Here is a 16900-nt window from a genome sequence, read left to right as displayed (position 1 = left end):
TGTTCTCTGCATGCAGTACGGTTGAGCAGAAGATTACAGGTCAGATTCTGGCAAACTAGTCCAAGAACAGGAATAAGCAATCACAATATACAAATGTATGTACAAGGGAAAAGGGTCTAACTTTTTGCACTCAAGTTTTTGGAAAGTTTTCAGGAAGCCTCAGGGGAATGTGTTAAACAATGAAGTAGCAGAGGGGTAAATGCTAAGAAAAGAGAGCCAGTTTTAATTTTTACTCACTAGTGACAACTCCAGGGGTCACCTAAATTAAAATGGTGGAGGTTAAGGAATAGGACCACAAAGGACTCAAAACAGATCCATGTCTGCAGAGCAAATCAGAACTGCTCTTCCCTTTGCTCTGCAGTTTTTATCTCTGTGCACACACCAGCACATCTTGACGGTGAAACAGGTACCACCCATAGTCCAGCCATGCTGGCCAGTCACCCTGGGGCACCTCTAGGAGCTAACTGCAGTACCTTCCTGCCAGGAGACAGTTTTCTTTCAAAGGAAGCCAAGTCTCTCCTTGAGTGCTGACAAATATGCAGAGCTAAGGGAAAAAGAAAGATCAAATTCTGTTAAAAGAGAAGATGCTGGTATGTCCAGAAAGGACCGAAGAGACTCATATCAATATGATGAGGAAGATAAACAATCATTCAGTGAAGCAGGAAGGACCAAAAGGTGCCCAGAAAATGCATGTAAGACCTTGGTTTAAAATTGAGTGATTTCCTAGGCTTTGGTGATACCAATGTCAGAAACTCAAGTGTGAGGACCTCTTCCATGTGATCCAACCAATCTGTTAATTCTTGGTTTAGTGTATTCTTAAATAAAAAAGCACACAAGACTTCAGTTTCTAATTCTTCCCTTGCCTGAGGAAGCTGAGCCTGCTCAGTCATATTTAACTAGTTTTCTTACTTATTGTCATTTACTGTGGCACAAATTTTTCAGTATGAAATGCCTATGGCTAACGATAGCAACTCTGCTTTTAGGACTGGGACAATGTAAAATCCTTTAGGAGGTCAAAACAACCAAACCAGCTAAGGCAAAATTTCCCACTGCATAACAGAAAAAATTAAGTCATTGATGTATCTGAAAGAGGTCACTAATTCAGCACAAGCCACTGATCCAGTCACTCTTTCATTGCCTTTCATTTCTTTTCTGCCTTTTGATCAGATTCATAAGAGAAATCAAAAAATGAGTTGATTAAATAGCCACTGTTACTCAAAATTGCTGCATCATTTGTAATAAACATGAATGCAGTACACACAAAAGGGAAAACTTGGTTATTCCTCATTGCGAAATGCATATTTACACTGTGTAGGACAGCATTCAAATGAACTACTTGTCCTCCATTACCTCATTTCACAGAACAGAAACAGGTTTTAGGTTTTGTTTACTGGTAACACTTCAAGGAAAGAAAGTCAAAGCTTTGTTTTGCCTCCATATTCCTAGGGTGACTCCCAGGGGTCACCTGGCAAGGCCAGCAAGATTCTAGGCTGTGCTGGATCACAGTACAGAACTAAAAAATTCCCCATGTGCTTCCTACCCTCCACTAATGACTTTCATGTCTGCATTCAAGGAAGATCTATGAGCCTTCTATCTCACTCAAGTTAAACAATCACCCATACCACTTTCTCTCCTGCTAACAGAAAAAGCCAGCAAAGAGAGTAGCATCCTCCTGGGAGACCAATCCTATTACCTGCACCATGTTCCTGTTCTCAGTCCCTTTGTACAGTGTTGTGGTTGGCTGACCTTGCCCAGCAGCCAAGTACCCATATAGTTTCACTCAGTCCCTACTCCACTCGCCCCCAGCGGGACAAGAGAGAGGACACAAAGAGCAAACACAAGAAAACTGATGGGTAGATGTAAGGACAGTTGAATAGGTGAAGTAGATTTAAAAAAGAAAAGAAGCGATGCAAAGGCCACCTCAGTCACCACTTTCCACAGGCAGACAGATGCCCAGTAATGGCCACCTTGGAGGACAACACTCACACTCCACCCACCCATACCTCAGGTTTTATTGCTGGTCATGACACTGTATGCAACAGAAAATCCCTCTGGCCAGCTCAGGTCAGCTGTCCCCCGAAAACCAACAACCTACTCTTTGAGAGGGCAGGAGGGGAGAGTGGGGGGTAGGACTGGAGGAGGGTGGAAGCCTTAACAGCACTGTTCTAGCCACAAAACAAAACATAATATCTTATGGGCTTCTATGAAGAAACTTATCTGCATCCCAGTCAGATCCAGAACAAACATGAAAAGCAGCACAAGGTATCACACTACAGCTGACTAGCCAACCACAGATGTGCTTACAGTAGCCCCATCCCAGTTAGAGTGATTCTGCCCAAAGAGCACTGTTTGTATCATACACCACACTTCTGCACCACACAGAGAGTGGTGCAATGCAATGGCAGTCCACACATGAATTTCATGGGCTCAGGCTCAGCTCCTATTTTCTCCAACAAAAGCCTGATTACTACAGACACACAGCAAAATCCCACTGCAGTTTAATGGCATGTACCAGCATCTTGTACAACACTGGTTTCTGTCAAACTCCTTCTAACAGTCCTAAACCAAATCTGTTGTGTGGGGAGGGAGGAAATTCCAGGTCATGCCTATAGACCTCTCAAAGATTATGGATCTGAAAATAACGAAGAGGTCACATGCCATTGGAAGCTCCCTGGCAAGAAAAATGTTCCCTCAATGCTCCTTTCAAAACCCCTGTCCTGGGTTCAGCAGTGGCAGTCATTTTCTCCTTCTTAGTAGCTGGTTCAGCGCTGTGGTTTTGACTTTTGGCCTGGGAACAGCTTGGTAACACTGATGTTTTTAGTTGTTGCTCAGTAACGTTTACCCTGACCAAGGACTTTCTGAGTCTCATGCTCTGCCAGGGAGGAGGGCAAGCCAGGAGGAAGCAGAGACAGGACACCTGACCCAAACTAACCAAAGAGGTATTCCATACCACAGCACGTCATGCCCAGGATGTAGAACTAGGGGCAGTTACCCGGAAGGGATAGATCACTGCTCAATCAGGCTGGGTATCGGTCAGCGGGTGGTGAGCGGTTGTATTCTCTTCCCTTGTTATTTCCTTTATCATTATTATTATTGGTGGCAGCAGTGGTGATTTGTGTTATACCTGAGTTACTGGACTGTTCTTATCTCAACCTGTGGGAGTTACATTCTTTCGATTCTCCTCCCCATCCCTCCAGGAATGGGGGCAGGGAAAGGGGGGAGTGAGACAGAGACTGCGTGGTTCTGATTTATGACTGGGCTTAAACCACGACAACCCCATGAGAGAATAATTTGAATCCTGTTGCCTAAAGTTAAAAATGTTTAATCCAGAGAACTGTACATGAAAATGGGAGCCCAGAAGTTTCTGCACATTATTACAGCAGCCATCTGCATGGTGTACCCTGTATTTGTAAGCTTACGTTATTCCTGCTCAGGACTTTCAGTTAGTGAATGAATATTTGCTCTTGTAACAGACAGAAATTCAATCATCGCTGCACGACTCTATCTACTCATCCAAACAACCTCAGGCTTATTTGGGCATGTATTCAACTACTTAATCTGTTATGAAAGGATGGTTCTTATCAGTAACCAAAGCCAGGTCTCATTTTGGCACCATTAAATGTACTCTTATAAGCAAACAGGATGCAGAAAATTTTTTATTCTGTTCTAAAGTTCTGCTTAAGTTAGTATCAAGCTTCCTTTCTTTTATCCTTTCTTTTATTTTAAGAATTAAAATTTTCAAGGATAAACTGAGTTGGGTGTTTTTCCCTTCCTATATGAGCTTGAGAATTCATAGGGATCTGAGAACGTATGTCTCTCTTACCTCTCTGTTTTCCTGCTCATCGGTCAATTTGTAATCCATTATGGAAACTAAACATAATAATATTTTAGCAAGGATTTCCATTTAAGATACATCTTAAAGAAAAAAATATCTGAATAGTCATAGAATTCTCTGATTAAACAGTGAGCAAACAAAACACTGACAAATTATTTAGAGTCATCATGTTCAGCTTTAACACATGAGCCATACACTTGGGGTTTTACCTGATTAGATGTAAGTATTTTTTCTCTTGATATCATATTCCATACTTTACATAATGAGTAGATTAAATTAAAAACTATTCCTAACAGGAGCACAGAATTATTTCAGATGATAAAGCTATGCATTTCAACAGTGTCTTAACTTCCATGCAGTAACTAATTCCTTCTAAATGCATTCTGAGATTGGAACACTGAGACTCAGCTACTTCATGAGGAAACAAAAGCAAAGATGAGAAGACTTCACCTCAGTGTGTAGCAAGATCATGGAGCAGATCATCCTGGAAACTGTGCTAAGGCACATAAACAATAAGGGGTGGTTGGTGACAGCCAACTTGGCTTCACTAAGGGCAAATCATGCCTGACAAATTTGGTGGCCTTCTATGATGGGACCACGGCACTGGTGGATAAGGGAAGAGCAACTGACATCATATACCTGGACTTGTGCGAAGCATTCAAAATGTCCAACACAACATCCTTGTCTTTAAATTGGAGAGATATAAATTTGAAGGATGGACCACTCGGTGAATAAAGAACTGGCTGGATGGTCGCACATAAAGAGTTGTAGTCAACAGTTCAATGTCCAGCTGGAGACAAGTAACGAGTGGTGTCCCTCAGGTGTTGATGTTGGGACCGATCTTGTTCAACATCTTTGTTGGTGACATGGACAGTGGGATTGAGTGCGCTCTCTGCAAGTTTGCCAATGATACCAAGATGTGTGGTTCGGTTTATACGCTGGAGGGAAGGGCTGCCATCCAGAGAGGCTTTGACACACTTGAGAGGTGGGCAAACACTAACCTTACGAACTTCAACAAGGCCAAGTGCAAGGTCCTGCACTTGGGTCAGAGCAATCTCAAGCACAACTACAGTCTGGCTGGAGGATGGACTGAGAGCAGCCCTGAGAAGAAGGATTTAGGAGTGTTGACTGACAAACAGCTCAACATGAGCCTGCAATGTGCACTTGCAGCTCAGAAAGCCAACCGTGTGCAAGGCTGCATCAAAAGGAGCACAGTCAGCAGCTCCAGGGAGGTGATCCTGCCCTCTGCTCCACACTCATGCCACCGTATTGCACACAGCCCTGGAGCCTCTAACACAAGAGAGATGTGGACCTGTTCGAGCAAGTCCAGAGCTGGGCTATAAGGGTAATTAGAGGGTTGGAACACCTCTCCTATGAAGACAGGCTGAGTGAAAGCTCACGGGAGACCTTGTAACAGTCCTCCAATCCCAAAAAGGGGCCTACAAAATCTTGGGAGGAACTTTTTACATGGGATGTACTGACAGGACAAGTGAAAATAGCTTTACACTGGAAGAAGATAGATTTATATTAGATATTAGGAAGATATTTTTCACTGTGAGGGTGGTGAGACACTGGAACAGGTTGCCCGTAGAAGTTGTGGCTGCTCCGTCCCTGGAAGTGTTAATGACCAGGATGGATGAGGCTTTTAGCAACCTGGTCTAGTGGAAGGTGTCCCTGCCTGTGGCCAGGGGATTGCAACTAGATGATCTTCCAACCAAACCAAACCATTGTATGATTCTATGATTAAACTCAGAGAAGGCTCAATGAAAATTCTCCTGTAGAGAGTTCGTCATCAGCAGACAAACCTACACAACTCTTACTTTTTCTCACTATTCAACTAAGCAGTCTGGAGACAACAGGGAACAACAAAAAACCCCAGTGTTTCCTAAAAGGTGTTCCCAAAGATATTCCTAGAGCTGAGAAATCCAGCCTACAGAGTCTTTCACATAAACACAATGGGCAACGGCAAGTGTGGCAACATGCATTGGTTTGGCTTCTAAACGCTGTCACGTTTCACATCTCATGTAACCTCCTTGTGAAAAACTGGGATTTTCAAAGCTTTAAGTTAGGATCTGAAATCTGAAAACTGCCTTTTACATCTTCCCTGCTTCTTCACCAGAAACCCACTATGACTAGCATCAGCAAAATCTTCACCAGAAATACCAGAAGTGCTCTTGTAATTTCCTTTTGCATCATTGAAACTTTGAGGATATAAATTATGCTAAATAATCATATTGTTTCTTATTTCCATTGTTTACAGTTTTTTAAAAAACATACAAGGAATCATCTTTGCTACTATGAGAAGTTTTATAGAATAAGAGAGGTAAATAACTCTTTTGTGGTAAAGTTTATTAATAGCAGGAAAAAAAATACAAAAAGACAAATTTTTCAACTTATTATTCAGTTTTTTACAGTGGCTTACATAAAAATCGATTAAACTCCATTCAATTTTATGGAATTCCTCCACAAGAGCTTTTAACACAAAGCTAAGACTCAGACAAGCATGGTATAAAGATGATGAGAGCTCTGCTACTGTAATCCTCACAGAGACAGCAGAATCGCAATTTTCATATGTGTCCATAATAAAAATTATGGGTGCAATGTTCAAAACTGTACTAAAATCTCAACTGGTTTACATTAGCCACAGTTCAAGAAAGAAAACTTCTTTCCGCACTCACTGGAAGTACAGACACCAAAATTCAATCCAAAGCGGCAGAAGTACAAATAAAAGGAACAGTTAAAATCCTGGAAAGCAAAATGAAAATATTAAAAACTTAATTTTAATTAATCACTTAGATGAAAAGACTGAATTAAGTGCCAATACTTTTTATCAGCGATACCTAAAGAACTGTAGTTTAGAAACCTCCCTCCCCTTCTAAAATACCTGGTTGAATGTAAATTACCTTCCGGAAGACTTGCTGAAGTTATGTTAATTGCTTATCTGGTGAAGTCTACTCAGAATTTGGGGGGGTTTGCTATTTTTATTCCACAGACCCTCAGTGAGCTGAGGAAGGACTACTTTGCTATGAATGAGTAACAGTACTGTACCTCTCATGCCACTGCTGCCAGTGCACAAATGCATCCCCAGCATTCTACTCTCCCAAACCTTCAAAACAAGATGGAAGCAGACTGCAATACGTCTGATTTAAATGAATTTCAGAAACTCTAGGGCCACTTCTGCCATGAACAGCTGCCCTTCTGGATGACAAAAGAGCTTCAAACCACACCATGCACACATAGCAAGCACATGCTGAGCTCTGGCTTCAGCACAGCAGACTCACTCCTGTTGATTCAGCTATGTGCGTGTAACCATCACAGATTCCTTCTAATTGCAACTGCTTCTGTTACACCTTTTGTCTAAGCCCTGCTGTTTCCCACCCACACAGGCTAAACAGTAGAAATGCCTTCCCATCAAACTTTACAGGGCCATCTTAACAGATACGGAAACACAGACAAGTATGTAGAGGCTGGACTCATCTTCAGGAAAACATTTTTCTTATCAGTGCTTCAGTATCTGCCTTTTCTAACGAAACTCATTAGGAAATGGTATTTTAAAACTGTTTACGTAACATACTTACTGACTGGAAATTCTGATTGGAAACCTATACAGATTAAATACATTTCTAATATCCTTTGGTTAAACTGGCTCTGATAACTGGATATAAAATAACTTAAGGTGATCAAGAAATTTTCCTTACACAGACACAAAATATGTGGGTTGAGACAAGCTGCTCTAACCTTTCCTGTCATGAAAAGGAGGAAGGAAGATTTCTAAACTAAAGTTCTCCCAGAATTACAACTTTAATAAAGAAGAGGATGTTCCCTATACTGCTCTGACAGACATGGTAAGAAATGTGTACAATCATTTCTGGAAGCACACTCAATAACCTGGGGATAAGTGAAAACACTCCATTTGTCAAGATCTAGAAAAATGTATCTGCTATTCTCTGTCACAAAAACTGGTTTTAGTCTGCTAGATAATGTGGGAAAAAAAAGGGAAAACCCTGAGTTTCCATGCCTATAAGAACAATGTTCCCAGAAGAGTAATTTCCCTTTGCAAAAGTGGGTTTAGTTCATTAAAATGAATCTATGTATTCTTAAAATTAATACAGATACCGTATGCTTATCTTCACTACTCAGGCCTGAATATGATCTTACAAAGAAATAGAACATTACAAATGAGACAAAAGACTTACAGGTATTCATGCACATTACCATATAGCAGCTCAGGGACAGATTTGTTCATAACCTCCATTAATGGAAATTATGAATTAAAGACTGATAAACCATAGACACTTCTGCCATTGCTTCTTCCAAGTATGCCTATGTTTCCTTGTTAGTCCATACTGGTTTCAAATTTTTTTGCTATAATCTATTTTATAAATAGACCCCTCATCCTTTCTCTTCATTGTCAGGTTATCACGTTGTCAAGCACCATGTTTTGCCAGCAGGAGTAAGTCTGATATTGTTAATGATTATCCGTGGCATAAGGAAATCAAACTGAATGGCAACTAGAAGAGAGAGCTGATTGCGCAGGAAACAAGCATGTTAGTAATCAGCACTTCTCAGAAAAAAAACATAACAAATGCATTGCTGTTAGGTGGGAATTTGTTACAGCACCTGTATATGAAATAACACACAATCGAGGCCTGGGTTTTCTTTTTGTTTGGTTTGGTTTTATTGGGCGTTTTTGGTTTTGGCTTTGTTTGTGTGTGTTTTGTTTTTTGTGAGTTTTTTGTTTGTTTTGGTTTGTTTTGGTTTTGTTTATTTTTTTATTTTTTTTTTTAAATCAGCTTATAATAGCCAGGCTGGCAGCAGCAAGCCAACAATAACAGAGCAAAATAACCCAAGGAAAGGCTGGCCTTCAGAGGCATATGCATACTGGCTTGTCACACTGGTGCTGCTGGAGCCTGGAAAAGCTCCAGTCTGGAGTCAGCATGGGACACCACAGCAGGGATGATGCCAAAAGAGAGTATGCTTACACAAGCTTTTGTAAGTGAAGAGGAACCTCAATCTACCTAATGCTCCCATCCAAGTCTAAACAATATGACTGATTTTTGGCACATGGACAAATAAAAGGTAATAACCCTAACGCAGCCTGGAATAAAGGCAGAACAATTTTGCCCCTACCTGCAAAACACTCCTGAAATGTACCCTGTGGATGCATTAGATAGGGCTTGGCTGTATGCTAGCACAGCTATACAGCTTCTGAAATTGAGCTGACTTCTTTTTGCAGCTGAGAGCACAGGGAAAATGAACAGATGCCCGCCTGCAGCCAAGGATATACCCATACCGACCACTCTCATAGGCATGCTGTACTTGCAGAATACCTTTAATCAAGTTGTGGCTTTCACCTGCAAATAAGCACTATTTCCATTCCTATTTAGGTAAAATCTAAATGACCTCAGGAGTAATGCAGGAGCTCGTGCACACTGCAGTTGCTTCCAGCCTAACCCCAACCCAGGGCCGAAGCTTGTTCACTTTCATTAAATAGCTGCTGTTTGTAGAGCAGAGTGACCTCTGTATAGGAGGTAGGAGGCTGTAACCACTCAGTTTTGCTTTCTGTATCTAATTGGAAATGGCAAGGCTCGTTAAACTTCAGCAGCCAAGTTGTTGGCTGTCTTATCCACGAATACCATACAGATGATCTTATTAACCACTAATTTGCATTGGGCAATATAAATTTAAAACCAGACTTTCTATCTGGTGGCATGCATCAACTAAACTCTGAGCAACATCACTGCTCAGAGGAAGAGCAAGAATAGTAAAGTGCAGCTAGTGATTAAAGTGTCATTGTCCCAGGAGACAGACATTTTCTAGGCGATGTTCAGCAAACCACGTGGGTTCCCCCATTTAAGCCAAATGTTAAGCAGTGTTAGGATTACATTCCGTCCCCCTTTAACCCTGGTACTGATTGATTCTTGTTCCCTCTGTTTCATTACTAACTTACAGTGATCCAACTGTGGGTGCTGAATTATCCTCAAATTAGTCTTACTAGAAAAGAAACAAGCAGTTTTCTGCTGGCATACCTCTCTGAACCAGCTCGTGACTGAGACACCTGAGGACCAGCCCTGGCCTACTGCTCCAGATCAGCTCCTTTGACTAGGCTCCTTCCCACTTACAAGGGACCAGCTTGCTGCTTGCAAGCAATGCTTCAAGCCCTCTGGCTTGTGCAAAGCCTTGCGAGCAGCAGGTTTGTTTCAGCTCCACTGAGCACTTGGTGGAAAGGAAGGAGGGTCTCCTTCCAGACAGCTGTGGTGGAAGTGTCCCGGAGCAGGAGGATATTTGAAGGCTCTCCTGGCTCACAGGAGAGGAGACAAACTCAGAGTATGGAGCTGAAGTCAGGCATACTACCCCACTCACATTCCTATAAAGCTTCAGGGCTGGCTTCATCACAGCAGAACAACAGAGTTTGTGGGGAACAGATTAAGGAACAGCCCTAGTCTGCTCTTGTAGTATAAATATCTTCCACCAGTTTCTTCATCACTGTACATCCTGTGTGTGCTTCCCTACAGCACAAGAAGATATTCCTCATGTAGGCAGCTCAGGAAGCCCATTTCCTATCCCCGGATGCCCACCTCTGTTGTGATGTAGAAAAGACATCATTCAGTTTGTGATGCTCAGCTGAATTGTTTCATTCTTGTTTCATATCTTCTAAGTACATATTTCTTGAGCACTGAAAAGCTCTCTGTATGATTCAGTAGTCCCAAGCACAATATGGTCTGTGTTTGCCATTTCTCCCCAGAATAAAAGTTTTATATGAAGAACAAATAAACAAAAACACACTGCTGAGAAAGGGACACAATTCAAATTGATTGTAAATGAGAGAAAATATTGAAAACATATTTGGAACATGGAAGTTTATCTCCTTTACTGATCTCTCTGACATAACCGAAGAGGTATCACCATGATTACCACAGCACCCCATGCTGATGTTCAAGCATGGGGACCTACTGCACACAGAGGGGTGACTGAAATCCTTGCCCTGAATTGTTTAGGGTGTGCAGGCTGGCAGGGAACAGAGAAAAGGAAAACACAAAAGTAGAATGATAATGCTGGTAAATACAGTGGTTCTACCACCTACGTTTTAGAATGGGAAGGCTGGCAAAGAAAAGAAAAAGTGTGAGGTAAATACCAGAAAAATGGAACAACAGAGAAGTGCAAGACCTCAAGGCATAAAAAAAGAGAAAGAGAAGGAAATGTGGAAGGATGCTAAGGTGCCAAGACTAGCAATGTAGACATACTCCAGATCAGAAACAGACATGCCTGAAACAGATTTAACGTGGTTTTGTTACAGTTAAGTGTGATGTGGCTGTTACGATTTTAAATTCCATCTTCAAATTCCATTCCTCATATTTTTCAATGGGAATGAAAAAGGCCTGGTAAAACTACTTAGAATTAACGAGTCTCACATCAAATACTGAGTTTTTCAACATGAAGTCTACCCACAGGATACCACATCCTTACACTGAGAAAATCTTACCTAGCATTTTGTTCTGACGCTTCCAGGGGATTTTTTTTTTTTTTTAATTTTCCGCTAAAGACTTTAATTTCAGACTGGAAGCGAGTACTAGATACCAGAATTTTTAATGTCATGAAGAATTCCCATTTTGAGAGTTTACCCAGGAAAGCTCTGGATATTCATGCTAGTCTTCAGGAAGAAACAGCTCTTCCCTCTCTCTCCTTCTCCCTAAAAACCTCAACAAAACCATAGCTTAGACGGTCATCAGGCCAGCAAGATTTTTATATTAAACAATTCCCTCAGCCACCATGGGCTATTCAGCTGAATTAAGGCAAAGGGACTGCTGGCAGTCTTAAGAACAGGCATGTGTTTAAGAGCTTTGCTGGCTTTGTTGGTGCAGTGACAAAAAGGAAGTTGGAGATGCATCAATCTGGACTTGAAATTATCATCAATATCTCCAAGACACAAAATATAACTAGAATTAGTAATTCATTCTGGTCTACAGTGTCTTACAGGAAGCTTAACTGAGAGCAAAGTGAGATACTAGCTCTTTTTTCCCTTCCTGTTATTTTATATTAATGTGAAAACAGGTTAGGTAATCAGAAGAGTGAGACAAAAGACACTGTGTTGTGGGAAGGGATGTATCATAGTAAGGGAAGTGAGGAATAACTACAGCACAGCACCAAGTGGACTGAGGATGACATATGGGTAAATTCCGTGATAAGTGTTCTAATTTGTATTATCACTTTGGTGATTTTCAGTACTTCGATTTTGTGACATGCCTTCCTGCACATTGTCACTAATATTTTTCCTACCTTTAAGATTGTGACCCTAAGCAGCAGCAGTATTTCTTCCTGCCAGCTTCCACAAGGAAAGGAACCTAGCAGAAAGCTTCTCACTCAGCAGTGGAAATCTGCTGTGCCTACCTTTCATACACTTTTATATGCTTTCATATACTTTTCCTCAGTCTATAATCTACGTTCTGGCTTTTCTGGGCTTGCTCTAGCTAGCTGCAGTCATCTTTATCTTTAGGGTAATATGTCATTTGATCAATGATGGTCTGAGGATGAATCCATTCAGAACGTTGGCAAAACCAACCCCTCTGAATTTGCATCAAGGGACTCAGAGAAAAAAGTAATTGTAAAGAACAAGCTATGCAGATGCTAACAGTGTTTCAAATGTGGACGATGTTTCTAATACTATACATGTCTGAAAGAATTTCTATCTACTGCACAGAATTAATACTCTATACAAATTCAGGAAGGTGTTGGAAAATAGAGAGCAGACACATGCCGATTTTCCTTTTAAATAAGCTGCATATTTCAGCAACAACATGCTAGATTTTCCTTCTTCCCCACTGTCTTTGTTGTTTTCTGTTGCTCTCCTGCTTTTCCTTCTGACGTGCAACAGTGCAACCCTGCAGGCTGTGAACATATACATTACAGTTAGTGTTACAAGAATCAGCTGAGGCACCAGAAACAATGTAGGCACGTTAATACAGAAGATAAATTAGCATGCATGAAAACGACAGCCAAAGCACAACCACTTTCTGAGTCTGCCCAGTGCTGTTTTCAGAGGTTTGGCAAAGCAGGACTGCCTTTTTTTTACCTCCACAAGGTCTTACTTCATCTATACGCCACACTGGCCCCCAGTAGTGGGGAAGGGCAACTCAGCAAGCTAGAAAATATCCCTCTGATTTCCTCATTGCTGTCCATGTTTTCTCCTTCTGTCTTTCACGTAGTCAGGGCTGCTCTTCTGTCCCCTGCAACAGCGTGATACTAGGCTGTGATAGTCGTGTGGTGGGACTCTGTCAGAGGGCTGTGTTACACAGCTGTTGTTACCCCTTTAATTTTCAACTGCATATGAAGCATTTGAAGCTAACCCTACTCCAGGAGTGTCAAAAAAGGATGTAAAATAAACAGCATTCCTTTCTACTGTGCAGCCCCTTCAGACAGACTACACTCAGACAGGGTCCTGAGGATCAGTATCCGTAGTATCTGCAGCTAACCAGTGGTGGAAGGAGGAATTTTAGAAGAAAGTTTGTGGCCGCAACACAGAATGTGCTATCATACCTGCAATAATAAGCTGTGCTACCTTTGCAGGAGCTCTCTAGGGTATCACAATATGTATTGCCCTATGCCATTTCAACATGTTCCAGAAGTCTTAATTACCTGCTCACACAGAGGTGGTGTGACACCACACCGGTGCTCTGATGAATGATTTACAGTGAGGTTCATCCAAGAGGGAAAAATAGAAATCATCTTAGAAGCTACATCTTACAGGAAGCCACATGATCATCAGCATGCTATGGGACCAGAGACAGTCCACCTTCCCAGCCTTATACAGGGCTAAGCAGTCCAGATGGGACCCAAAGAATATTCCCTTCTTTCTGCAGACAGCCATGAGAAGGTAAGGCAGAAAGCCTCACCAGACTGTTGCACAACAGACACATTCAGGAAAGAGGAAGAAAATAGAGGAAACCAGCAGAAACCAAGGTATTGTTTTTGTACCACAGCTCAGAGAGAATAGAAAACTTTCCGAAGGCAAGTCCAAAGTCACTTTGAAGAGCCCCCTATAGTGTTTCATCCTCATGCAAAGAGGAGAAGGCACTCTGTCAGTACGTATACCACAACAACTGTAAATATCCTGATGTGTTTTAATTAGCATTATACGCAATATCATATTGCGATAGACCAAAATAGCTCTCATCCTAATTACAGACATTTTAATAGATATTACTCACCCATTTAACGCTCAAGCCTGTGAGCTGCTAGGCAGTTTTAAACATACTTGAACTCCCGCTGTGGACAGAGCCTGTCTTTAACAAAGAATGAAGACTACACAGAAGTTATTGGCTTGATACAAAATTCACTTGTGAAATCCTGTGTCCTATAATAAGCAAGAGGTCAGAACAAATTATAGACAAAGGCCCTTCTGGTTGGGAAAACTGGCTACTACCTAATATATATGTTCGCAGATGAGTCTATTGCCTGAGCAGGCCTGTAACTGCTGCACACAAGTACTCCCTCATCTGGAAGTTTCTAAACAGACATCATACACCCAAGATACTGTCACAAGAGTCATTAAGATGGAAAGACAAGTTGCAAGCCAGCTGCTTCGTCAGCATAACGGGCAGCAACAGACTAAGCTGCCAGCAATTAATTAAAGATCAATGACATTTAAAATTCCGAAGAATACATATCTCAGACCATTTGTAATCGTCAAATAAGATAAAGCAAGCCATAACCCTATTAGTTGTTGTCTGCTACTGTGCTTCCCTCTGTCCTCCTGCCTTACAGACAGTGGAGATGCAGGAGAGTTGGTTACCTACAGGATTGCTCTTAGGATCAGCACCAGATGAGGCCAACAGCATGCACTGGCAGCCTCATTTGAAGCCCACGGTCATGAGTCATCGTCAATGAGTTTTTCTGTTTATCTCAATGGGCATTGGATGGGCTGTAAATGTCCTTGCCAAAATCAGTAATTTCTAATAGATAAATATCCTCTGCTTTCACAGGTTTCATGACTTTGAAATGGCTAGATTACTCTGTGCAGTCAGAGTTGGGACATTACTCAGTGTACTTCCTGCATGTGCTATCAACAGCCCACATCCAATGATGAGTGAAACACAGGGTTAAAATTTTTAAAGACTTGTTTACACTAAAACTCCTGAGCAGTTTCGTAATCCCTTATACCTACAATGAGTGTTACAATCTCTGGCTATTAAAAGGAAAAACAAATAAAACGAAACAGAAAAGAGGCAAAAGGCTATGAAACTCTGAGGCTGAATCTCAAATGGCTAGGGTTTGTCATAACTTCAGTTAACAGAAAGAAACTGTGTGTCTTGCCTTCTCTCCCACCCCCTTAAAAGTCCTGAAGGTGATTATGGCTGAGTCTTCAGATGGATCGCTTTAATCTGGACATCTTTATTAGGTATTTTTGTTTCTTTTGATGATAGAGTTAAAATTAATCATAGACGGTTTGGGTTGGAAGGGACCTAAAAGCTCAACTACTTCCAACTGTCCTGCCATGGATCAAGTTGCTCAAAGCCTCATCCAACCTGGCCTTGAACACTTCCAGGGATGGGGCAGCCACAGCTTCTCTGGGCAACCTGTGCAGTGCTTCACCACTCTCATAGGGTAGAACTTCTTTCCAATATCTAATCTAAATCTACTCTCTTTCATTCTAAAGCTATTTCCCCTAATTAATCTCCGTGCAGATAATGCACTCCTCCCAGAGACAGCCATTCCTATTTCCACGTGTCAAATTATACCTTCTTCATTCACTCGGACCCCCAGCTGTCCTTCCAAAACACAAGCCAAGCAGCCCACAGACAAGCCAGGGCCAGAAGCCGCCAACCGCCGAGCGACTCACGTACCGTCCCTCCCGTTCGCCTGGCTCCACGGCACTTTGCGGCCATCAGCCCACGCTCACGCACAGGCCGCCTTCGCCTTCTCCTTTTCTTCCTCCTCCTCCTCCTTCTCGCGGAGACGGGACGCGTCCTCTCCTCCTCCTCCTCCAGATGCTGCTTTCTCTGGCGCGGTCGCGGTGTGTCTCCACAGACAGACTGTGAAGCGGCGGCGGGGATGAGCGCTGGGGCGGGAGCTCGTCAACTTCAGGGTCGCTACCGGGCTGGACACCAGCGCCGTGTGCGGGGCCTGCGGGAGACGCGGCAGAAGCGCGGGGTCGCACCGGCGGCGCCACCGCCTCCCGCAACTCATTGACCCACACGGCGGGGGCGGTGCGGCGCGGCCCCGGTCCCGCCCCGCAGAGCCGCAGCCTGCACAGCACGGACTGATGCGACCCAACCCTGCCCGGCCGGGGCAGAGGCTAAGTCAGCAGCGGCTTCACGGGCTGTGCCCTCTGTCCTGTCTGCGAACCAGCGCCTACTACACCTTTAACCGAGGCTCACCCCGTGCCTAGCGGCAGGCAGGGCATGAGTCGCCAGCTGGAGACAGCCGCGTATGAGTCGTAGGGTAAACGGGAGCAGGGCGAGCCCCAAGTCTGGATGAAACACGAAACAAAACAAACACCACAGACACCCTCCGCCACCGGCCACAAAAAAAAAAAAAAAAAAAAAAAAAAAAAAAAAAAAAAAAAAAAAAAAAAAAAACCAAACCAAAAACAACCCAAAACACCAGCACCCTCACAAAACCAAATATGCAAACAAAATGAACAAACAGCAACAACAAAAAACCCATACAACACAAACATAGAAAACCAATCAGGTTTTTTATCACAAATTAAATCCTCAAAATACCCATTTCTTGGTACTCAGAGATAAAGCTTTTCTGAAGCCTGCTACTACACTTGGGACCCTATGAAGCTTGTGTTGATGTCTGAGCCTCTGAAACTCAGTTAAAGCTGTGTCTAAAATGACAGCTCCAAGTTCCTAAGACAGCAATAATGACCTAAAGGAAACCTGGAGGCCAATATTTTTGTTTGCTTCATTATAGTTCTCCATTTCAAGCAACCTTTCTTTCCTTGGCCAAAACCGAATGAGCATTGTGGGGCTGTGGTAGTATCTATTTTGCCGTATTTTTAAAAAACTGCTGTGTTCTTTTGATATAATTGCACATTAGAACACCAAGATAAATTTAAAG

General features: G+C 42.4%; 1 protein-coding gene across 1 annotated transcript in view; it reads right to left on the bottom strand.

Moving 5' to 3' along the window:
• MARCHF3 (membrane associated ring-CH-type finger 3) overlaps nucleotides 1–16018 on the bottom strand; it is a gene marked incomplete at both ends in the record, with an annotated part of 79616 nt that extends 63598 nt beyond the window's left edge. Inside the window, one exon of the mRNA XM_080638320.1 lies at nucleotides 15736–16018. Within this exon, the coding sequence (XP_080494446.1) occupies nucleotides 15736–16018 (283 nt within the window). The remainder of the gene's footprint in view (nucleotides 1–15735) is intronic.
• Between the last annotated feature and the right edge of the window lie 882 nt (nucleotides 16019–16900).

Source organism: Psittacula echo (assembly GCF_963264785.1).
Source record: "Psittacula echo genome assembly, chromosome: Z".
NCBI lineage: Eukaryota > Metazoa > Chordata > Aves > Psittaciformes > Psittacidae > Psittacula > Psittacula echo.
Note: the sequence above shows the minus strand (reverse complement) of the source record. Positions and strands in the feature narration are given on the sequence as shown.